Source organism: Capra hircus, chromosome 14 (genome assembly GCF_001704415.2).
Source record: "Capra hircus breed San Clemente chromosome 14, ASM170441v1, whole genome shotgun sequence".
NCBI classification, from domain to species: Eukaryota; Metazoa; Chordata; class Mammalia; order Artiodactyla; family Bovidae; genus Capra; species Capra hircus.
Genome location: NC_030821.1, coordinates 82,029,160 through 82,053,860, shown reverse-complemented (window position 1 = coordinate 82,053,860; position 24,701 = coordinate 82,029,160). Strand labels below are relative to the sequence as shown.

The window sequence follows — 24,701 nt, the reverse complement described above, 5'->3', positions numbered from 1 at the left end:
GCTCCTCTGTCCATGGGATTCTCCAATTGAGAATACTGGAGTGGATTGCCCTTTCCTTCTCCAGGGATCAGTTCAGTTCAGTCGCTCAGTCATGTCCGACTCTTTACGACCCCATGAATCGCAGCACACCAGGCCTCCCTGTCCATCACCAACTCCTGGAGTTCACTCAGACTCATGCCCATCGAGTCAGTGATGCCATCCAGCCATCTCATTCTCTGTCATCCCCTTCTCCTTCTGCCCCTAATCCCTCCCAGCATCAGAGTCTTTTCCAATGAGTCAACTCTTCGCATGAGGTGGCCAAAGTACTGAAGTTTCAGCTTAAGCATCATTCCCTCCAAAGAAATCCCAGGGCTGATCTCCTTCAGAATGGACTGGTTGGATCTCCTTGCAGTCCAAGGGACTCTCAGGAGTCTTCTCCAACACCACAGTTCAAAAGAATCAATTCTTCGGCACTCAGCCTTCTTCACAGTCCAACTCTCACATCCGTACATGACCACTGGAAAAACCATAGCCTTGACTAGACAGACCTTTGTTGGCAAAGTAATGTCTCTGCTTTTCAATATGCCATCTAGGTCGGTCATAACTTTTCTTCCAAGGAGTAAGCGTCTTTTAATTTCATGGCTGCAATCACCATCGGGAGTGATTTTGGAGCCCCCAAAAATAAAGTCTGACACTGTTTCCCCATCTATTTCCCATGAAGTGATGGGACCAGATGCCATGATCTTCGTTTTCTGAATGTTGAGCTTTAAGCCAACTTTTTCACTCTCCACTTTCACTTTCATCAAGAGGAACAGGTATATAGTGAGAGTTTCTTTATAGTGTGAATTTGTTTTTTCTATTTGTTTATTTTGATGTTTCCAATAATGTTGCAGACTTCCCCTAAGTGGTTATTTTTTGGTTGCTTGCTGTTTAAAATGGGAGGAAATAGAAAATTAATGTTAAATTTTGCTGTGGGATAAGTGGGCTTTAACTGGATAATCCTATGGTTATTTTAAGAATCTCTGAATGCCAGGGAGAGAAGCTCCTTATTATTATGAGGTTGTGGTCTTGTTTCCTGCAGCTTGTTCATTCACTTTCAGTTTAGGATTAAGAAGATACTTCCTTGACTGGAGTTCAGTGCTTGGCTATTGGCTTTACTGGGTGCTGAAGTCTGGGAAGGCGTGAAGTTGACTTCTCAGTATTTAGTCCTTAAGTTAATTCCTTATTTCTGGCCTAACTCACTGTCAGTACTCTCTATCATTCCATAATGGATATAAAATTTCTGACACCCAGTAATTCTTACTTAATGGATTTTGGAATCCTGTATATTGCTCTCTAGCTTTTGTCAGTGTTGAATTTTACCTTATTGTTTGTTTCTTCTGTGGTCAGTTGGCATTTGTTCCCTTCTGTTCAAAATTTCTTAACCTGTAAGTTATATTGCTAGTTTTGTTAGTAATAAACCTATTAACAGACTTCTCAGAGTTTGCAAATCTCTCCTACCTCTCATCAGATTTTACAGAGAAAATGGAATGTGTGTGTATGGAGAGCACATGAGATTGCTTGCTTGACTGACTGAGACTTATCTTAAGAAAAGTTTTATATAATTATAGAGGCTAGTGACGGAGAAGGCAATGGCACCCCCACTCCAGTACTCTTGCCTGGAAAATCCCATGGGTGGAGGAGCCTGGTAGGGTGCAGTCCATGGGGTCGCGAAGAGTCGGATACGACTGAGCGACTGAGCGACTTCACTTTTCACTTTCACGCATTGGAGAAGGAAATGGCAACCCACTCTAGTGTTCTTGCCTGGAGAATCCCAGGGACGGGAGAGCCTGGTGGGCTGCCATCTATGGGGTCACAGAGTCAGACACGACTGAAGTGACTTAGCAGCAGCAGCAGAGGCTAGTGAACCCACACCTTCAAGGTAGACTGGAAACCCAGGGAAGAACTGATGTTGCAGCTTGGGTCTGAAGGCAGTTTGGAGACAAAATTCCCTCCTACTTGGGGAACCTCTACTTTTTTTTCTCTTTAGGCCTTCAACTGATTTGATGAGGCCCACCCACTTCTAGAACTAACACCCAAAAAAGATGTCCTTCTCATTATATGGGACTGGAATGCAGAAGTAGGAAGTCAAGAGATACCTGGAGTAACAGGCAAATCTGGCCTTGTAGTACAGAATGAGGCATGGCAAAGGCTAACAGAGTTTTGCCAAGAGAACACACTGGTCATAGCAAACACCTTCTTCCAACAACACAAGAGAAGACTACACATGGACATCACCAGATGGTCAACACTGAAATCAGACTGATTATACTCTTTGCAGCCAAAGATGGAGAAGCTCTATACAGTCAGCAAAAACAAGACCGGGAGCTGGTCCCATCACTTCATGGCAAATAGATGGGGGAAACAATGGAAACAGTGACAGACTTTATTTTTTTAGGTTCCAAAATCACTGCAGATGGTGACTGCAGCCATGAAATTAAAAGATGTTTGCTTCTTGGAAGAAAAGCTACAACCAACCTAGAGAGCATGCAGAGACATTACTTTGCCAACAAAGGTCCATCTAGTCAAATCTATGGTTTTCCCAGTAGCCATGTTTGGATGTCAGAGTTGGACTTAAAAAGAGTTGAGCACTTCTGAACTGTGGTATTGGAGAAACTGCACTCAATATGCCAGCAAATTTGGAAAACTCAGCAGTGGCCACAGGACTGGAAAAGGTCAGTTTTCATTCCAATCCGAAAGAAAGGCAATGCCAAACAATGCTCAAACTACCATACGATTACACTCATCTCACACACTAGCAAAGTAATGATTTGCTAGTAATATGGTATCGGAGTCCCTTGGACTGCAAGGAGATCCAACCAGTCAAGGAAATCAGTCCTGAATAATCATTGGAAGGACTGATGCTGAAGCAACTGACTAATTGGAAAAGACCCTAATGCTGGGAAAGACTGAAGATGGGAGGAGAAGGGGACAACAGAGGATAAGATGGTTGGATGGCATCACGAACTCAATGGACATGAGTTTGAATAAACTCCAGGAGTTAGTGATGGACAGAGAAGCTTGGCATGCTGCAGTCTATGGGGTCATAGAGAGTCACACACAACGGAGCAGCTAAACTGAAAGCAGGGTAGGGTCCAGAAAAGGCCACCTAACAAGGCAACAAACCTCATACAAACCCAAGCAGCCAACCCATCAGGAATACCAGTCACAAAATTTTAAGGAAAGTGATACTCAATTTTGTTTCTATAAAGGCAAATTATCAGTCAAGTGTAATACTATTAGAAATGTACTAAGGATGTCATTAAGTAAAGAGGGCATAGCTAAAGAAACTGACATCTAGGAAAACAACAGCTTCACTCAAGGAGAGCAGAGACACTCAGGGATGACAGGTGTACAAGCCTGGAGCACGGCAAACGCAGACAGAACAGGACAGTGACAGAAGGCGCTGGGAGCAGGCAGTTTCAGTAAACTCAGAAGTATGCCCAGGACCGTGGGTAAAGAAGTCTGTTCTATAACAGTTCAGAAATGCAAGCTAAAAAATAACACTGGAACATCCCTGGTGGTCCAGTGTTAAAGAATTCGCCTGCCAATCCCTGGTCTTAAAAGATTCCACACGCCTCAGGGCAACTAAGCCAGCACACCCCAACTGCTGAGCCCCCGTCCTAGATTCTGCAAGCTACAACTACTGAGCCTGAGAGCCCTGACTGAAGTCCCTGCCCGGGAGCCCACGCTCCACACCAGAGAAGCCACGGCAAAGGGCAGCCTGCGCACGGCTGTGGCTCCCACTTACCGCAACCAGAGAAAGCCTGTGTGCAGCACTGAAGACCCAGGACAGCCAGAAACTAAAAATAATAATAACACAGAGCAAATTTTAAGTAGCAGGGGAAAGGAAGAAACCGAAAGATATTAGGAATATAGTGACAAACACATGATTAATTTTATTCCACATTTTAAGCTTACAAGACAGAAAATTAAATGCTCAGTCAATGTAAAGTAAAATTAAAATATGTTCTGCTTTATACTACATCAAACTAAGAAAAGCAAAAGTCAACTGAATCAAATAGAGGTAAAACAGAAAGGCCACAAAATATTCCAACTAAAACCATAAACTGGAAAAGTGGTTGGGCCAAAACTTTCCTCTCTTCATTTTCTGATTTTAGAAACTGGCATTTTAATGTTTGTGTTAAAGGACTTATTTGTTTTATCTCTGAGTTCAATTCTGTTATTTTGGTAGTTAAGGATGACTTGTGGCAATGATTAATGAAAAATACATGTGTGTGAAGAATTGACTATCTATTTAAAATGTCTAAATTGAATACAGTGAGGGAATAAGAAATAAGATGGAAAGAAACAGTGAATTAAGAGCAATGAAAGTTGCTTACATAAAAGTAGTTATCACTATGCTTTTCAAGTTGTATTTCAAATAATTTAAAGAAGCAATGAAATACATTAAGTCTACAAACAAGATTTATATTAAAGTAAACATAATTTAATTTTTAATAAGAAATAACAGGCACTTTACGTTGGGACAGACAATGACAGAGGACTCTGGGAGGACACTGGCCATGAAAGGTCACCTGACAGAAACTCTGTGGGACAAAATTCCCCAATGAAAAACCTGGGCCAAGGGGTCACACCCAGCAAAGGCATAAATCCCATAACCCCAGGGAACCTATCATTCTATCTTGAGGGAATCCCAAGTTCTCCCTTTCAGCCAATCAAACTCTGCCCCCTCTCTTTCCTATTATTCATTAAAAAAGTCAAATCTCTTGTCCAAGTGACAAACTTTCAAAAATCTATGACTGCTGTTTTGTCCTCTGTTTCCACTTCCCCGTATTTTCTCTTCTCCACTGATTGTACAAAGTGTTTGTCTCTCTCTTGTTTGTTCTCCCGATAGCGTTAGTGGTAAAGAACCACCTCCTGTCAATGCAGGTAGATATAGAGAGACATGCGTTCAATCCCTGAGTTGGGAAAATCCCCTGGAGGAGGGCACGGGTAGCTCACTCCAGTATCCTTGCCTGGAGAATCCCATGGACAGAGGATCCTGGCAGGCTACAGCTCATGGGGTCCAAAGAGTCAGGCATGACTCAACATGCATACACACCCGAATTTCACTGAAACCCCTCTAACTCAAAACATATAATATTAATCATCAATCTCAACAGAAAAAAATCTCCATCCTTAAAAGCTATGAATGTTCTTACAAGGTTGATCAGTTACTCTTTACTAACATTCAACTAAAGGGTATACATTTTGTCTTAACCAATATACTGTCATTTCATTTGCATAGCTACTTTACATGTACTAAATTTGTAATTTATTATTCAATAACTCAAAAATAAGATCAATGGCAAAGAGATGTTCACTAAAGCACAGAAGTTTAAAAAAAAAATCAGTGAGCACTACTATTCAGAAAAATAATATTAGTGGAAAAAAGACCCCAGTACAAATATGTAATGAATGCATATGTGAAGTTGGATCTACAAATGTAATAAATGGGCACCGTCTGCTGCCGATACAACATACAAAAAAGGAAAACAAAAACTACTATCTGCCAACTGAATCTTACTGAACCAAGCGTCCACTGTGTTTAGCTCAACGTACTGACTGGAAATGTTGTCCAAGAGTAGCATGAAGCCATAAAAAGCTGTAAATACCTTTTAAACAAATCTCAGTGAGGCAAAAAGAACAATCATCTTTTCAGAACAAGTACCATAATTTTTTTAATATTACACAGATGAATTTTGCCTTTAATGATGAAGGAGCCCCAAACTACAGAACTATGTTTAAAAGTTAAAAATCTGTGTGCTAACAAAAAAAAAAAAGGCCCAAATCACACTACTGCTGAGAAGCTTGTAAAACTAGACTTAACATGTATTAACAATACTTTGCTCAGAAGAAAAGCAGCACAAGCTAAAATTCTTATTAAACAACTACTTGATGTAATAAATTACCAGTGGCATTCTTGATAGGAAACAACTATCACATATACATGGTAGCAGAAATTTACAACTGAAAAAACTATACAATATGAACTTCTTTACAACTGAAAAAACACCTAACCACACGATATGAATCAACTCTTGGCAAATATGTAAGCTACTGAATTCAATGACTGTTTGATGCTTTTAATCTCCAAAACCATGCTAAATTAGGGACTTTTTTTTTTTAATTCAGTCAATGATGGTTTTTTAAGCAATGATATAGCCTGGAAAGGACATCCTGGTTTCACTCAAGGATGCAGTAGCTACAAGCACTACCTAAATGAAAGGCTCCTCTGCATATCCATATTATCTACAGCGCATACCTCCTCCTCCTGGTCTCAAGGAAACAAATCAAATTACAGCCACTGAACATTTCTCTTCTACCACATAAAGAAATGGTTTCATAAATACAAGATCTGTTTCACACTTATGAATCATGGTTGTTAAGTAAGAGATAAAATTAACATTTCTTTATTACACTGACAATGTCAGTTTTTCAAATAGCACTTCAATGATTTTTAATACATTCCTAATGTAGTATATTTAACCAATATAGTCAATATCCTGAACCTATTACTTGGGAAAGTATTATTTTTATTTTAAAGATAACAGGAATTTTTAAGAATACAAATAATTGGTTTCATCATCAAGATCAAACACTTTCCAAATTTAAAGGGTTTCCTCAATTATTAGAATATTTTTTAAATTTATTACCAGGCAAATCTAAAAACCATACACAAACACTACATTTACATAAATACTTTTAGAGTCAAAAGCATCCAAAAGAGGACCAGAAATCTACTGGTTATCTCTCAAGATTAAACAGTGAGCATCCTAACTCTGGGCATCTGACAGTACTAAAGGTGATCCTCCATGTGTCTTTCCTATTTTTAAAACTGTTAAAGCTTCTCTAGGATTTCTGGAGACGATGAAATATAATGAAAAATTTATATAAGAAATATAATGGAAGACATTCAACAATAGCTCTGTAACAACCACAACAACCAACCTATGTCAGCATAGGAGAACAAAACAGCAGTTATTGTTTGCTATCTTTTGCACTGTTAAAACCAAAGATACAAAATAACCATAATCTATAACTTTCCATGGCCTGAGAAATACTAAAGAGCCATTATCCTGCAAAGCTTTGGTCAAGACAATTAGTAAAAACCTAGAGAGTCCACTCCTCACATGAGGTGGCCAAAGTACTGGAGTTTCAGCTTTAGCATCATTCCTTCCAAAGAAATCCCAGGGCTGATCTCCTTCAGAATAGACTGGTTGGATCTCCTTGCAGTCCAAGGGACTCTCAAGAGTCTTCTCCAACATCACAGTTCAAAAGCATCAATTCTTCGGCGCTCAGCTTTCTTCACAGTCCAACTCTCACATCCATACATGACCACTGGAAAAACCATAGCCTTGACTAGACTCACTGGAAAAGACTCTGATGCTGGGAGGGATTGGGGGCAGGAGGAGAAGGGGACAACCGAGGATGAGATGGCTGGATGGCACCACTGACTCGATGGACGTGAGTCTGAGTGAACTCTGGGAGTTGGTGATGGACAGGGAGGCCTGGCGTGCTGTGATTCATGGGGTCGCAAAGAGTCAGACACGACTTAGCGACCGAACTGAACTGAACTGAGAGAGCCAAGTGCAAACATCTGGGTAAGAAGCTTATCCTTTTTAGTTTATATCAAAAAGCTGAAGCAGTCTGTGAACAGCTTAAAGTCACAATAGGTTTCACTAGTTTACAAAAAAAAAATTTTTTAATGTTTCCACTTTGCTATCATTAGAAAAGATGTTGGCCTTTTATTGAACCAAATATCCCAAAAGACCAAAGAAATTCTGAAATAATCCAAGATAAATCCACTGCTTTATGGCACAATGAAATCTAAGCAATCCTACAAGGAGCTTTAAAAATTTCCCACACATATTTCCTTATATATCTTCAAAGTGTATGGATGCATACCATTAACACAGTTTTGCTTTAAAACCAAGATAATTGTAGCAAACAAAACAGAAAAATTTAGAAAATATTTCTATTTGTAGATTCTTAATAAAAAAGTTAAAAGTTTACAATGAAATTGTAAACAAGTATTAACCAGAACTCAAAAAAATTTAAGTATTTAAATATAGAGTTCTAAGTCTTCTATTAGCAAAAGAAATATTCAACCAAAGAGACTTTTCACATGAAAAAAAACTTTTCACATCAACAGAAATTTTTTAAAAAGACTGTAAGTAAGAACACCAGTATTACTCAGGGACTAAAAGATAAATCTGTCAGTTCCAGGCCTAACAGAACATCCTTAAGGGTAACTGTACTTCTAGTAATAAGCATATAAGTATTCAATAATCGTTCTTCCTGAAATCAGACTAAGCTGTGAAACTTTGTGCATATAACCAAACAGTGTCAAAAGTGCTTGACAATAATTAGATATACTGTACTGACACAGGAACAATGCATACATAAAACAAAACTTTAAAAGCTTAAAACATTTAAGAATACAATGACAACAAAAAACAATGTAAACCTATGCAATAACACAATACAATGTATATAATTCAGAGATACACCATTATTAGCAAGCAATTAAAAAGACTTCAGTATTAAAGAGTCGTTAAAATGAAAGATCCTTAGAAGCAAAAGTGTTGAGTCAGAGTAATCTGAAAAATTTACAAATGAATAGCAGGCCACCTAAACCAAACTTTAAGTATTTATATCAAAACATTAGGTAGGAAATTTTTAAAAGGTAATGAAAATTACTGAAAAACTACAGTGCATAAGTCTTGAGTCATTGAAAAACAGAACACTACCACATACACCTGAACTAAAAGCCTGACTTCTCCATGTGAAGCTGCTTTTCCTTTGTCTGATTTTAGCTTACAGAATAGCTAACTGCTCCAAAGTTTGTTGCAATATTTTCTCTGCTTTATTAAAAAAAAAAAAACCTACATATTTTTCCACATATTAATATGATCTCTGAAGTAATCTCTTATTAAGAATCTGACTAGCAGTACAGAAAGTTATCCTCTGAAAGTTACTTTCAGTTACTTCAACTATAGATCCAAAAGAAGTGTCATCTGTCCAGTGGAAATATAATGCAAGCCACATAAGTAATTTTAAATTTTCAAGGAACCACTTAAAAAAACACTAAAAACAGGTGAAATTAATTTTAATGTTTTATTTAACCAAAAATACCCAAAATATCACCTCAACATGTAATCTACATTTTTAAAACTTAATGAAACATTTTACAATCTTTTTATTCACAATGAATGTTTAAAATAAAATGTGCAATTTACAGCACATCTCAACTAAGAGAGACTCATTTCAGGTGGTTAACAGTTAAGTGGATAGTGGTTGCTATGCTGGACAGCACAGGCCTAGAGCTCTTTCTCTGGTTTTTGAGCTATTACACAAGTACAAAATACTAAAAGACTTGAAATGAGAACACACAATAAGAGCTAGGATGGGCACTGGGAAAGGTCAATTCAGCCATTTCCCTTGATTCCAACAGATGTAGGATTACATCACATCGCAATTGATGAGGCAATCACTATCTGCTAGGAGTCCCAATTTATACCTGCTGTCATGATGTAATTATGAACAGCACCCCCTATGATTCTCAAAAAAGGCATCCCATTCTGGATGATAAATTACACAGTTACCCTATCTATATCCACAACATCCTCAAAGATAACTCCACATTCTTTGGAAGAAAATTTAAATTCTAATTCTGATGACTAGAAAAGGAGCTCTAAATCCAAAGGAAAGAATCCTAAATGTACTACCCTCATCAAAAAAAAAAAAAAAAAAAACTGCTGAAAATTCCTTTTATTTTAAATTGCAGACTAAAAAAAAAAAGTAAGAATTACCTGTTGAACAAGGCATCTGGAAATTGGGATCATTGCTATCCAAAACAGGCAAACAGAACTGGTTACTTGCAGATCCTAGCATAGGATCCTTATCGCTGAGCATGTTCTTCAGCGAGTCCTCTAAGACATTTTGACTTGTACTAAAATCCTCACAGACTTCATTCTCCAGGTTGGATCCTAGAAATAGGGCATCATCTAAGTGTTCAGTAGGAATTAAATGATTAAATGTATCAACTATATCCATGAAGACTTCTGTGTGTCTTTCAGCCCTATAGAAAGACAAAAAAAATACCATAAGAAATAAAGCTATCAACTGATAATCACCTAAAACCAAATTATTTTAATAGTTTTGAGTCTATGAACACACTTAGGTTATTTCTAAATTGTTTTAAAAAAATCCTCACTGCTTTTAGAATATACATTTGGACATGTAGAACGAATCTTTGGTAAACAATGTTTCTCCATCATGCATGTAGAATTTCATTTTAACAGAGATCCTATTAAAGGTTCACTTAATTAATTTTAGAGAAAAAAACTATGTATATATAGTCCATTAACTTGACACATTTGAAAGAATTCCATGGTTTAAATCATAAAAACCATATGTTTTTAACCACACTCTCTTCATAAATTTAAGACTCAGACACTGCATATTAGTAAAGGTCATATAAAAGAACTAAAATCAAATCATTTAAAGTACTGTCCCATATTTATTAAAACTGTAAACACCCTTGCTTTATTTACAACGCATTTAAATGATGTAAAGAAACACAAAAATTTTTTTGTGGGACAACAAGAAAAAAATGGAAAGAAACTATTAATTAAACCCAACAAATCAAAACTCAAAAAAACTACAGACACGCAGGCACAGATGTGCACACACACACACTTAAAGGGAGCATCTCTTTTAAGATAAAATAAATGTCAAGAAAAGAATGTATCAGAGATTTATATTTGTCTTAGTGAGCTATGTGGGGTTTATACAGATATCAAGCTAATCCCCTATTCAAACTGTACCTAGGCATTGCTCAACAAAGGTCATTTCAAGCTCTAGAGGAGCCTTCATTATCAAAAGCTGAATTATTACTGGTTTCAGAGAATAATGAACTAATAATGTATTTTGGGTGACAGGGAAGAGTCAACTAAATAAGATCTAGTAATATTTAATTAGCTAGAAAATTCCACTAATTAACCTACAACATCTTGGATTTCAAAATTCCAAACATTAGCTCCAATTCTACCAAACTTTCCTCAAACCGTCCTTGAATTCTTTATCCTATAAAAATGAGAAGAGGAAGTTCAAAAATACTCTACAAACTTACTGGGTGTATATTATATGCTGCTAAACATTTTGCCTACATTTTTAATTCACTTATTCCCAGTGATAATAATAGACTCTATTAATATCCTAGTTTTGTAAACAAAAGGCATTTAAACATGTTCCCTGAAGGCAGAGCTAAACATCCAAACCTAGGTTTTAAGGCTATATGGCCCACTGCTGTAACTCTAACCCTTTGATACTGGTAGAAAGGCAGGTAGAAACTAACTAGATTTGACTCCTTAAAGGTTCTTCTTTTAAAAACATTTTCCAACAAATCAGTAGTTGCCTGGGGCCTTGGATAGGAGAGGGACTGACTGCAAATAACAGTAATGTATTCTGAAGGATGATGAAAATGTCCTGAATATACCCTGAAATTTGACTTGAGTACATATACCCACGAAAGTTCACCAATCTGTTCATTTTAAATGGATGCAGTTTCACTGCAACTCAATTTAAAATTTAAAGAAAAGGAAAAAAATGGCCTCTTATAAAAGTTGATCCTCTTCTAAATATAAGATTTTGGTATCTATTCTCAAATTTTGCAAATTATTTACACTGAAATATTAACAAAGCACCAAAATAAACTGATTATCTTACATGCATTCTCTAATTACAACATTTAGAGAAAATTGAGCTACAATAGTGATGAAAAGTCAGGAAAAGTTTTAATTTCTTGAAGCTATCTGATTTCAGTACCTAGGAAAGGTTCAATTATCATACATCCTCAGTACTTCCACTAATATATTTTTAGATTCCAAAGAAATTTTAGTATAATAAATTTCTGGTAATTAAAAACAATTTACAAAAATGTTACTAAATGTTTACAAATTAGCTAGAACTACCAACAAATTTGTTTATCTGAATATGCTTGAATCCAAAGTTAATCACAAGCCAAAACAAACTCCCCTTCAGAGTTGCATTCCAGGTGAAACAGAGAAAAAAAGGCAATTCCAATTCAAGAAACAGTTATCTTTCTTTATAAATTTGTATGTTGAATCTACTAACTATGCACTCATTCCTACAGCAACACAAGTCTGGGAAATTCTACAAATTTCACCCAAGGTCAGTCTTTGCTGCACCAACTTCTGATCATGTGCATTTTGGGGACATTTACGACGTTCAGAAGGTACAGTATTATACGGCTTGAAATCACCGAGCTACACCGAAGACCAGCCCATTCTAAACGAGCAATATTTTTTTTCAGTGATACTACTACTGAACCATCCCAAACTCTTTAACTAAAAAGTCCCTTCAGAACCTCTGGCATAGCCGCTTTTTTTTTTAATTGAGACATGGTTGCCTTACAATGTTGTATTAGCTTCTGTTGTACAATGAAGCAAATCAGCCATATATACATATATATCCCCTCCCTCCTGGACCCGGATCCCAGCCCCCATCCCATCCCTCTAGGTCACTGCAGCGCTGAGCTCCCGGCACTACAGAGCAGGTTCCCACTAGCTATCTATTGTATACATGGTAGTTTCAACAGCAGACAATATTTAGTCTTTAAAGATCAATTTTTTAAAAAAAAGTAAAGCACACTGTATATAAGATGGGTGAACCTAATTCTCCAATTTTTTTTTTTTTTTTGGACAAAACTAGCATGACTTATATAGTATGTTGCCCTGGATTAAATAAGCAGACTAGGAAAACAGTGTAAAAAGTCAAGAAAGACCAGTATAGCAAAGTTACATTTCTTTAATATCTTTAATTTATTCAGCAAGTGATCACTAAGCAGTTACCAAGACACATAGAATGTGCCAAGGCAACTGGGGATCCTACAAGACAAAATATGGTATAAAGCACCCCAAACTTATGGGTCCAAACAAGACAATTTCAACAGAAGTGTTTTGTACAATTGTTATAAACTGATAAGACTGAATTTTCATAAGTTGTTCCAACAGGCTTTGGAGCCAATTCCAAACAATGCCAAAAAATCACAGTATACAGCCATACGGCAAGATTGTCTTGAAAGTAACACTGATTGGAAGTATAAATCTTTTTTTTTAATCAGTTTTATGTATCAAGTACTCAGTATCAAAATAAAAACTCTCCATGCTAAACTGTAAAACAAATGTTAGCCAACTATAGAAATATTAACTTACTTAACACAAATACCCTAATCTACTAAATGCAATGTGGTATCCTGATCTGGATCATGGAACAGAAAAAAGAGAGTAGTGGAAAAACTGGTGAAATCAGAATAAAATCTGGAGTTCAGGTAATAGTAATGTTAATCTCTAGTTCTGATTTTTTTAAAAAAATTAGCATTAGGACTTCCCAAGTGGTCCAACGGTTAAGAATCCACCTTTCAATGCAGGGGACAGGGTTTGATCCCTGCTCAGGGAACTCAGATGTCACAGGCCTCAGGACAACAAAGCTCCAGGCTGCAACTACTGAGCCGAAGAGCCACAGGAAAACTGGAGCACTGCAACTAAGACCCAACACAGTCAAACACTAAAGGAAAAAAAAAAAAGGACACTAGCATTATGTCAGGTGTAACAATCAAGAAAACTCGATTCTACACCATGTTTGCAATTTTTCTATAAATCTAAAACTACTTCAAAATAAGGTTAAAAAAAAAAAAAAACTAACCTAAAATACAGTGTCCTGAAATACCTAGCCATGCAGATAGACAAAGATAACTGATCCAATAAAGGAGAAATTTAAGAAATGATTCGGTGTCCCTTTCATTATAATTAAACAAATTGCCTGATTTAAACAAATTTCTGGGAATTCCTTTTTTTCCCCAGAGGCTCAGTGGTAAAGACTCCACCTGTAATGCAGGAGACTTAAGTGCAATTCCTGGGTGGGGAAGATCCCCTGGAGAAGGAATTGGCAACCCACTCCATTATTTCACCAGGAAAATCCCATGAACAGAGAAGCCTGGGAGGCTACAGTCTGTGGGGTCACAAAGAGTCAGACACAACTGAGCAGATACACACCAGACCAGAGTTTTTAGACTCTGAAGGTTCACTGCTGAGGGCCTGGGGTTTGATCCCTGGTAGAGGAACTAAGATCCCACAAGCCACGCAGCGCAGCCAAAAAATAAATAGACAAATTCCTGTTTCTTACACTGAAATTGTACTTATATGCATCTTTATATTTGGCATCATAAAGTTAATAATTAAAACATAACAAACCTATCCAGGATATATTTTAAGATGCTAATGAAAAGTATTTATGCAATTAAATTGATAATATTAACTAGGGAATACATATATATTAAAATCAGAAACTACTTCTGGGGGTTCACAGTCACACCTCAACATGACAATAAGATGCATAAGTCAGAGAATTGAATAATTTCTTAATTCAAAATTATTCCTCTATGCATGTATTTATCAAGCATCTACTATAAAGCACTATCTTAAGTATACCAGTGAAACAAACTCTATTATCAAATTCAAGGAACTTATGATGCAAAACAAAGTATAGACATATAAACAAATTTGAAAACAGGCAAACATCACAACAAAATACGAAAGGGTCAAACTCAAGGGCTCAGATGGCACCATAGAGCAAGGCAGAATCCATGGGGCCAAGAAAGGCTAAGTAGGCGATGTGAGCTGGGCCCTAACGGTCCAGGGACTACTTCAAACAGATGAACAGCACGTGCTGACTATGAAAGGTAGAGTTTGGTCCTAATGGAAGATTTAGAAAGACTCAGAATACAACCAAAAATAAGTATTAGTACTAACATGCTGAATCTGAGTCCAAAGATATTTCCCACTTGTTTCATCTGTAACAGAGAATTACAGTGCAGCCAAATTTTGTTTACACAGATAAAATCAACATATATTATTTTCTAAGTGTTTCCTGCACGCACAAAATGCAAAAAGATTTAAAAAGCATCAATGGAAAAAAATTACACTTCTACCAAAATCCCCTTTAAATTAAGAGTGAATTAAAACTACCCCAAACTCTCAGAAATATCCTCAAAATAAAATTATGTATTTTATCACATTTTCTTTTTAAAAAAATCACACACACACACACATAGTAAGCTTAACAATAAATCACTAAAGCTATTAAAGTCGTGTGTGTGCGTGTGCACATAAGAATGTAGAGGAGGGGACAAACATATATCAGGACATTATAAAATCTATGAAGAATAATTAAACACTGTAATAGTGGTGAGAAGAGAAAGGCCTTCCATGTATGACAGTAAATGAAGGCCTTGTTAACAAGGGCAACATGTGAGCCAAAACCTGAAATGAGGCAGTGATCCACACATAAATGGGGAACAACAATTCAAGTAAAGACCTAAATGCAAAGGCCCTGGGTTCCTTCCAACCACTACACCACAGTTTAAATTAAGCTGTCAATTCACCAAGCATGCTCACTATTAGCAAATTCTAACAGGCGGTAGTAGAAGCAGTAAAAAGAAAAAATAAAAGTACCACTACTAAAACAATGATAAAATGTAAAAACGTGCTCTGGGCGACAGTGCTCCACATCAGCAGTTCTCCAGCGGAGGAAATTACGCCTCTCCAGAGGGCATCTGGCCATGTATGGAGACATTTTTGGTCAACAAAACTGGAGGGCACGCATGATACTGGCAGCTAGTAAACATACTACACTGCATTTAGGAAAGCCCCATTATAAAGAACTAGCCAGCGAAAAAACAGTGCTGAGGTTAAGAAATCCTGCTCTACACTTATTAATTTAATCCTCTCGACAATGCTATAATCCTGATTGTACAGAAATAAATAAAATTGGGATCAGAGAGATTAAATTACTTGCTGTAGTCAGTGGTGGAGCTGAAATTTGAATCTCAAACAAGAGTCAATACACTTAACCACTACCTAGTATTATCTCTTCACAGTTAAATTCATTGACTATTATGTGCCAGGCAACAAGCTAACTTAAATATATAACGTCTTTAAACTTCACAGCCACACAATTTGGTGAGCTAAAGCTGAGCCAAGTTACACCCAATATTACAGAATAAGTAAGTAACAGAACTCAAAACCGCCTCTGACACACAGGTCAGTTCTTCACAACCATTAATACAACAAAGTTAAAGAACAATAAATTATCCTTTCGGGACAAAGTCAAGAAAAATTACTAAATGGTTAATATGTGTGGTATGACATAATTCTAAAAAGCACATTTCTACAAAGCAATGCAACCTCATCACCTGCTCTACAAGCCCATTTCAAATTCAGGTACAGTTTAGTTAGAATCTATGCGCAAGACTACCTAACAAAAAAAAGAAGGATCATAACTTTGTCACTGAATTTATCAGGTAAAAAGAATATTTAAGAATCCAAGATGACTGCCATACTAAGATCAAAGAAGACCTAACAACCTAGAAAAAGAACCCTCAAGCTGAAACTGGCAAAAGCAGAATTAATTAGCCCTCAGTGAAAAAGTTACCTTTAAGATTTACAACTATGATGCCCTATTGTCATTATCAGAAGCATCAGTACTTTGGATTAACCACAGAAATAGTACAAGCAGCTCGTCATCAAAACTATGGCAGTCCAAGTTAACACACACTTCACGTGTACTTTGTGTGAGGCCCTATGCTAACTGTGCTGCGTGCGTATCTCACTAGTCTCTCACAACTCTGAGAAACAGAGTAGATGCGATTACTCTGTTTTGCTAATGAGCAAACTGAGGCCCAGACCATTATGTAGGTCAACTAAGCTGTCAATTCACCAAGCATGCTCACTATTAGCAAATTTCTAACAGGTGGTAATAGTAGCAGTAAGAAAAAATAAAAGTACCACTACTAAAACAATGATAAAATATAAAAACTGTCCTGGTCACATACCCAGGACAGGTGTTCCTCAAAGATACTGCAGTGTAATTCCCAAACCACCACAATAAAGTGAGTATTGTACACAATGAAGTAAGTCACACCAATTTTTTGGTTTCTCAATGCATATAAAAGTTATGTTTATAGTCTAGTCTGCTAAGTATACAATAGCATGATGTCTAAAAATACAAGATACAAACCTTAATTAAAAATAATTTATTGCTAAGAAATGCATCATCTGAAACTTCAGCAAGCTGTAATCGTTTTGCAAATGGAGGGTCCTTCCTCGATGCTAGTGGCTGCTGAAGGTTGGGGTGGCTGCAGCAATTTCTTACAAGACAACAATGAAGTCTGATACACCAATTGGCTCTTCCTCCCACAATTTCTCTGTAACATGACATGCTTATTGAATGCACATTACACACCACAGAACTTCTTCCAAATTTGGAGTCAGTTTTCTCAAACCCTGCAGCTGCTTTATCAATTAAGTTAATGTAATACCTAAATCCTGTATTGTCATTTCAATCTATATAGCATCTTCACCAGGATTAGATTTCTTCTCAAGAATCCAATGACTTTGCTCATTCATAAGGAACAATGGATGAAGCAACACCTCCTCCATTTAAATTTTATTACAGGGTTGCAGCAATTCAGTCACATTTTCAGGCTCCACTTCTGATTTTAGTTCTCTTGCTATTGCCACCACACCTGCAGTTACTTCCTCCACTGAAATTCTGAAACCCTCCAAGCCATCCATGAGGATTGGAATCAACTTCTTCCAAACTCCTCTGAATGTTGATCTGACTTTGCCCAGATCCCTTAGAGGAATCAGTATCTATGGTAGCTATAGCCTTACAAAAGGTATTTCTTAAAAATAAAACCTGAAAGTCAAAGTGACTCCATGATCCATGGGATGCAGAACGGATGTTGTTGTGAGCAGGCATCACAAGGTGCAGACCAGGTCGATGAGCAATGACACTTGGGAACCTTTTTCTAAGCAACAGAACAGTGGGCTTAAAATATTCAGTAAACCATCCTGTAAACAGATGTGCTGTCATCCAGGCTTTGTTGCTCCATTTACAGGGCACAGGCAGAGTAGATTTAACGTAATTTTTAAGGACCCTAGGACTTTTAGAATGAGCACTGGCTTCAACTTGAAGTCACCAGCTGCATTAGTCTCTAACTAGAGAACCAGCCTGTCCTTTAAAATCAGGCACTGATTTCTCCTCTCCAGCTATGAACATCCAGGACGGCACCTTCTTCCAACAGAGGGCTATTTTGACTAGACTGAAAATCTGTTGTTCAGGGTAGCCACCTTCATGAATTATCTTAGCTAGATCCTTTGGATAATTTGCTGCAGCTTTCACATCAGCATGCACTACTTCACACATTTGTACTTTAATGTTATGGAGACAGTTTCTTTCCTCAAACCTCATGAACCAACCTCTCCTAGCTCCAAGTTTTCTTCTGTGTTTCCCCACATCTCTCAGCCTTCAAAGAATAGAAGAGAGTTAAGGCAATGGCACCCCACTCCAGTACTCCTGCCTGGGAAGTCCCATGGACGGAGGAGCCTAGTAGGCTGCAGTCCACGGGGTCCCAAAGAGCGACACGATTGAGCAACTTCACTTTGACTTTTCGCTTTCATGCATTGGAGAAGGAAATGGCAACCCACTCCAGTATTCTTGCCTAGAGAATCCCAGGGATGGGGGAGCTTGGTGGGCTGCTGTCTATGGGGTCGCACAGAGTCGGACACGACTGAAGCGACTTAGCAGCAAGGCCTTGCTCTAGATCAGACTTTGGCTTAAGAGAATGTTGTGTTTGGTTTGATTATCCACACCACTAAAACCTTCTCTGTATCAGCAATAAGGTCGTTTCACTTTCTTCATTCATATGTTCACTGCAGCTGCACGTTTAACTTTCTTCAAGAACTTTTTCTTTGCATCCACTACTCAGCTAACCGTTTGGCACAAGAGGCCTACTTTGGGAGATATCTTGGCTGTCAACATGCCTTCCTCATTAACCTCAGTCATTTCTAACTTTTGATTTCAACTGAGAGACATGGACTCTTTACTCAGAAAGTTAAGAGGTCATGGCAGGGTTATTAATTGGCCTACTTTCAATATTATAGCATCTCAATGACTAGGAAGGCCCAAGGAGAGGGAGAAAGATAGGGAACAGCCAGTCGGTGGAGGTGTCAGAACACACACAACATTTACAATTAACTTCACCATCTTATTAGGATTGTGGTTTGAGGTAACCCAAAATGACAACATTAACATCAACACCAATTCCAAAGCAATAACACAACAATGACAAAAAGTTTAAAATATTGTGAGAATTAACAAAACGTGATATAGAAGACTCAAAGTGAGCAAATGCTGTTTAAAAAAAATGGCGGCAAGACTCGCTCCATACATGTTTGCCACAACCTTCAATTTGTTTAAACAAAAAAAAAAAACCCTGCAGTATCTGCAAAGCACAATAAAAGAGGTATGTCTCTATACCCAAACTGGAATCCAGGCAGCAAGATTCCCGAGCCTGCACTTTTAACCTACTGTACTTTATGAAGTCTACATGCATAACATATATCAATCTTTATATCATTAATGAAATCATTAAAATATTGAAAACAAAGTGACATGCCCACTTCCAAAATAAATTGGGAAATATGCACTTAGCCACTCCCTACATATAAAAAATAAAATAGATATCTTTAGTGTGTACATCATCATTGTGGAAGTGATGAACCACAAACTTCACAATTTATTTTCAAAGTCTACAATTTTAGAATGTTTTCATGTGACCATCTCACACAAATTATGAGTGAATTAAAACTTAAGCCTTTGTGTACAATCCACTATGCCATTCAAAATTCTGTCTAATAAAGTTAGACTGCGACAAAAGATAAAATGTCAGAATACTATTTAAGTTTTTGCTTAACTGTTTCTCTTCACCCTCACTCCATTATACAAATAATCCTAAATATTTAAATCTTGATCATTAAAAATGATCTAGATTAAATACACAATCCATGGCAATAACTGTCCAGTCTATACATTTGACAATTCTTCATACAATGTGTTTTGTAACTCTTGAAATATCTTCCTCTTTTAACTCTAATTCAATGATTTAATAGCACCCATCTGAATCTGGTTTCTCAACCTAGAATACATTCCATGAGAATACAAATAGTACCTGAGTCTCAAATATTTTGAATCAAATCAATACTGTCAATATCATTCCCTATGTAATTAAAGGGAAACATTCAAGAATTTTTTTTTACTGTTCTTAAAAATGCAAGGGCTAGAAATATGTAAAAATTTGCCAAGTTATTTTTGTAGTTAAAAAATAAGATATCTACACTTCTGAAAAGATATTACAGGATTCTCACAGGGTGCTCTAAAAAATGAAAGCAGCAGAGCCTAAGATGTACTGTTCCAAGAAAGAAAGCCAGCAACCAAAAGTCCAAAAGAATTGATGAAATGTAGATGAATAAAAACATTTAGAAGTCAGCACTTCAAGAACCTTGCACTCCCTGACACTTTGGTGGTGATCCACAAACCTGAGAGGCTAATCAATAACTATATTTCCTCATTAAAAAAAAAAATAAAGATCTTACCTCCAGATTATTATCCTTAAAAATTAACTAAAAAAGAGTTCATGAGATATCTGTGTAAAGATAAAAAAAAACACCTTTAAGAAACCAAAACATATCAAAAAGGTAAAAAGTTACCATGTCAAGAAAGATAACCATTATTTATATTTTAGTACCCAAAACTAACTTTCATCAAAAATAATTTTTTTAACTGCCTCAAACAGGAGCTCTGTATCAACCTATAGTGGTGGGATGGTGAGGGAGATGGGAGGGAGTTTCAAAAAGGATGGGATATATGTATATCTATGGCTGATTCATGTTGAGGTTTGACAGAAAACAGCAAAATTCTGTAAAGCAATTATCCTTCAGTGAAAAATTAATTTTAAAAAGTTTTATTAACTGCCATTATAAAGTCAAAAATTATCAACCCTTCCCGATTCTAGTACTCAAAATAATTATGATTTTAACATTACGGTTTTAAATAAAGACAACTTCCTTTCCTTATGTCCATCCTGAACGTTGCTTTGAACCAATGTGATTTTTCACCTACATTTACACAGACCACTTCTCATAGATTTGACTTATCTAAGTATGCAACAGATGAGTATGTCACAGAATCAGCTCGACACTTATCTGACGTCTATCCCAAGAGCACTGAAAGCGTAACTAATTTAGTGTGATCGTTAAGGAAGTTCACTATCCTCCCAATGGATGCAAAAGCAGTATTATTTACATTTCCATGTTCTTCAACAAATAGACCTACAAATCATGCATGAAACCGGGAAACTTGTCCCATCACTGCTACTGCTGCTGCTGCTAAGTCGCTTCAGTCGTGTCCGACTCTGTGCGACCACATAGACGGCAGCCCACCAGCCTCCACCGTCCCTGGGATTCTCCAGGCAAGAACTCTGGAGTGGGTTGCCATTTCCTTATCCAACGCATCAAAGTGAAAAGTGAAAGTGAAGTCGCTTAGTCGTGTCCGATTCTTCGCGACCCCATGGACTGCAGCCTACCAGGCTCCTCTGTCCATCACTAACTCCTCACAAATCTCCGGTACAGCTACCAAATAAAGCTTACACTCTAAGGTTGTAGTTCTGCACACTTAACAAGAGGCTCACCTCGGTTGAGTGGATGTCTTTCTGCTGCTAAGGAACTGAGTGAACTGTTACTGGTTTCATCAGCTCAGTAAGAACTGTTAAAAGTACCTCCTTCAATTGTTACTATCATGGGGAAATGGAGCATATATTTTAAAATAGTGATGACGACGATGCTGATGGAGGGAAAATTCATTATCGTTATATACGTCCAGTAAACAGAACTGGATAGAAATGATAAAGGAAAGGTCTAAGTGGTAATCATGATAAAGAAATCACTATTTCAAACAATAATATTCACAACACACCATGTGTGCTCTGGAATGAAGATACAAGTTCAATAACATAAGAATGCTGCAAAAATTTCCTGGTTCTTTGACTCCTCTCTCGCCTACCAGAAAAACACATCTACAAACATTTTCTCAATCCCAAACACTTCATTCAAGAGTCAAAAAATGGTAGCTAATGAATGGAAACACAGTTTTGGAAGATCTCAACCAGCTTAGAAGAGGGAAGACAAGTTCGAATCCAAAATAGTAACTAAATAGAAACAATGTAGTATTTAAGTACCTCCCCCCACCCCAACCAGCTTAAAATAACTTGGTAAAGATAGCATTTGCGAAGGCTCAATTACCTCCGTTTCATTTTAAATTAAGTGTCAATAAACGCAATGAAAATTAGGACTGGGAAGATATTAAAGCGTTCTTGTCGCCTACAGTAATCACTATTCATAATCATGCAAATAATTCCTGAACAGCACCAATAATCACACACTCTTCTTAGAATCAGAGTCTTGAAAAACAGCATTTAAAAACTCAAAAATGGGAACGAACCCTCGGACCCCGCGATACACGGCTGGGGAGAAGCAGGGGCGCTGTGCAGCACCAGCATTCTCCCTCTTTCTCCGTCCTCCCCGCCCCCGGTCAGGTGACCAACTATTTAGCACCATTAACACCCACGGGTCGACAAGTGGTTCATTAAATTACACGTATTGTGGAAGGCCAGGTTCCGGGCTCCTCACTTCAAACTATGCAAAAGGAGGAGACAGTTTGGGGCCCGACCACAAAAGCGTGCGGCCGCGGGAGGGAGGATGGAGCGCCGGCCCCGCGTTCCGGCGGCGGGGACCCAGCTCGGCTCCGCGGCCGGACCCGGGCCCCAGGCTCGACGCTGCAGTGCCGGGGCGAGGCCTGCGGGCTGGGCCTCCGGGCCGCGCCGCCGCGCCTCCCCGCCCGAGCGCCTGCGCGGCGGCGGGACTCACCCGAGGCGGGGGCGCGGAGCCGGCGGGGAGGCCGCGGCCCGACCCTAGCCGGGCGGCCCCGCCACCGCGGCCCAAACGGTCCCGGGCGGCCGAGGCGGCGCGGGCAGGCCGAGGCGTTGCGCAAGAGGCCGGGGGGCGCCCCGGTCTGCGCGGGAGGGAGGCGCGGAGCCCGGCCGGCGGAGGGCGGGAGGCCGCGGGGTGCGGGGCAGAGGGGGAGGGCCGCGCGTCGCCGGCCGCCGCCGCGCCGCCACTCACCAGCTCCGCCGACAAGCGCTACCTCAGGCAGCGAGGGAAGATGGTGGCCGCGCCGCGCGGAGGAGGGGGCCGGCGAGCCGAGAGGGGGTACGCGCGGGACGCAGGCGTCGCTGCCGAGGCTTCTTCCTCCTCACGGCCGGCTGGCCGCCGCGGACCCCGGCGCCCCGGCTTCCGCGCCGCCCTCCTCAGCCTTCGTGCAGCCGCCGCCGCCGCTCAGCGCCCCAGCAGAGCGCGCCTCGTGGGGACGGTGCAGCGGCGCGAGACCCCGAGGCCATCTGCGTGCGGCGGCGGCCCGGCGGCTGGAGCGCGGCCGCGTCACGTGACCACACTGTTTACCGTTCCGGGGCAGCGCCGCGCCTGCGCGCTGCAGGCCTCGGGCCTCCGAGGGCGCGGCCCGCCCGCGGGCCCGCCGGAGCTGCGCGCGCTCTCCTCCGCGGCTCGGTGACCGCCCGCTCTGTGTGATACTGACGGGCACGTCTCTCCCTCTCCGCTGCTCTTTATGAACGGGGCATGGGTCCCAGAATGGCGGGCGAGGGCGGAACCGATCGACCCCGAGCCGGGGGATCCCTGCTGGCCCTGCACCACAGTCCGTTCGTGAACCGCCTCGCCCTCTGCTTGCGCATGTTAGCTATCCTCTCTGCTTTCAGGACTCGAGAGGCCTCCTTCTCCTCCAAGTGCCCCTGATCTAACTCAGCAGCTTTCAGCGGTGGCCATAGGTTTCCTGCAGGGCCCCCAGACGTTTCAGAGGGTCTCCAGTTCTTGCAACTGTCAAAGACTAGATTTTCTTCGTCTCCTTCAACCGAAGCAGCGTGTAGCAGTTTAATGCAGAAGCAGATATGAGAATTCAGCCATTGTGTACTAAGGCAGACACTGCGGATATTTGCAAAAATTTAAAATAATGCCATTCTTTCATTATGTTTTGTTGGAGAATGTATTTTTCATAATAAATATTTATGTTAACAATGTATTTCGTTATTTTTTAAATGTTCTTTATTGTCCTTTGGTTTAATTTCTAAGACAGTAAATATCAATACATGTAACTAACCCACATAAACAAAAAGTCTACGAACTCCCTCGGTAATTTTTAAGAGCATATAGGGGTGGGTTCTGAGACCAAAAAGTCTGAAAAACGATGGTTTAATTTACGTGCTTCCACAGCAGGTTAGACTAACCCCTATCTCAACCCTACCAGGAATGTCTCCTAACTGGAGGAACCATTGCAATTACCCACTGAAAAATGATCGCTTTTAAAACCTTTACTTGTTTAGTTAAGCCTCAAGGCAACACCAGGATGGCCACATTGGAGGATGTAGTGTGAAGCATTAATAGAGTAATAGTTCATAGACAGGTGGTGAAGATCTGTGCTCTACTCTATCAGTTGTTACGGTATTTTGAGCGCTCCCCAAACCAGATGCTCTTCCAGAATGGAAGTTTAGATGGTTCTAATTCTGGAATCCTAGAGTTCAAGCCCTGTCTTGATTCATCAGTTCCTCAGAACTTTGTTTTATAATCTCTCTTTTTTAAAGGTTTTTTTTCCCCCCTTTGAGAAAGGTAAATAGAAATGAATAGTCAAGT

At 39.2% G+C, this 24,701-nt stretch overlaps 1 protein-coding gene across 5 annotated transcripts in view; it reads right to left on the bottom strand.

Annotated features, from left to right (window-relative positions):
• PHF3 (PHD finger protein 3) overlaps positions 1-23,407 on the bottom strand; it is a 90,260-nt gene extending 66,853 nt beyond the window's left edge. For 2 of the 5 annotated variants that reach the window (XM_018058805.1, XM_018058809.1), the window contains exons 1-2: positions 23,127-23,407; positions 9,837-10,105 (exon numbers count right to left, since the gene is read on the bottom strand). In XM_018058805.1, coding sequence (XP_017914294.1) covers positions 9,837-10,080 — 244 coding nt within the window. In that variant the 5' untranslated portion in view covers positions 10,081-10,105; positions 23,127-23,407. Of the gene's footprint in view, positions 1-9,836; positions 10,107-23,126 lie in introns of those variants that run through there. The other 3 variants (XM_018058806.1, XM_018058808.1, XM_013969111.2) reach the window with 3 other exon arrangements.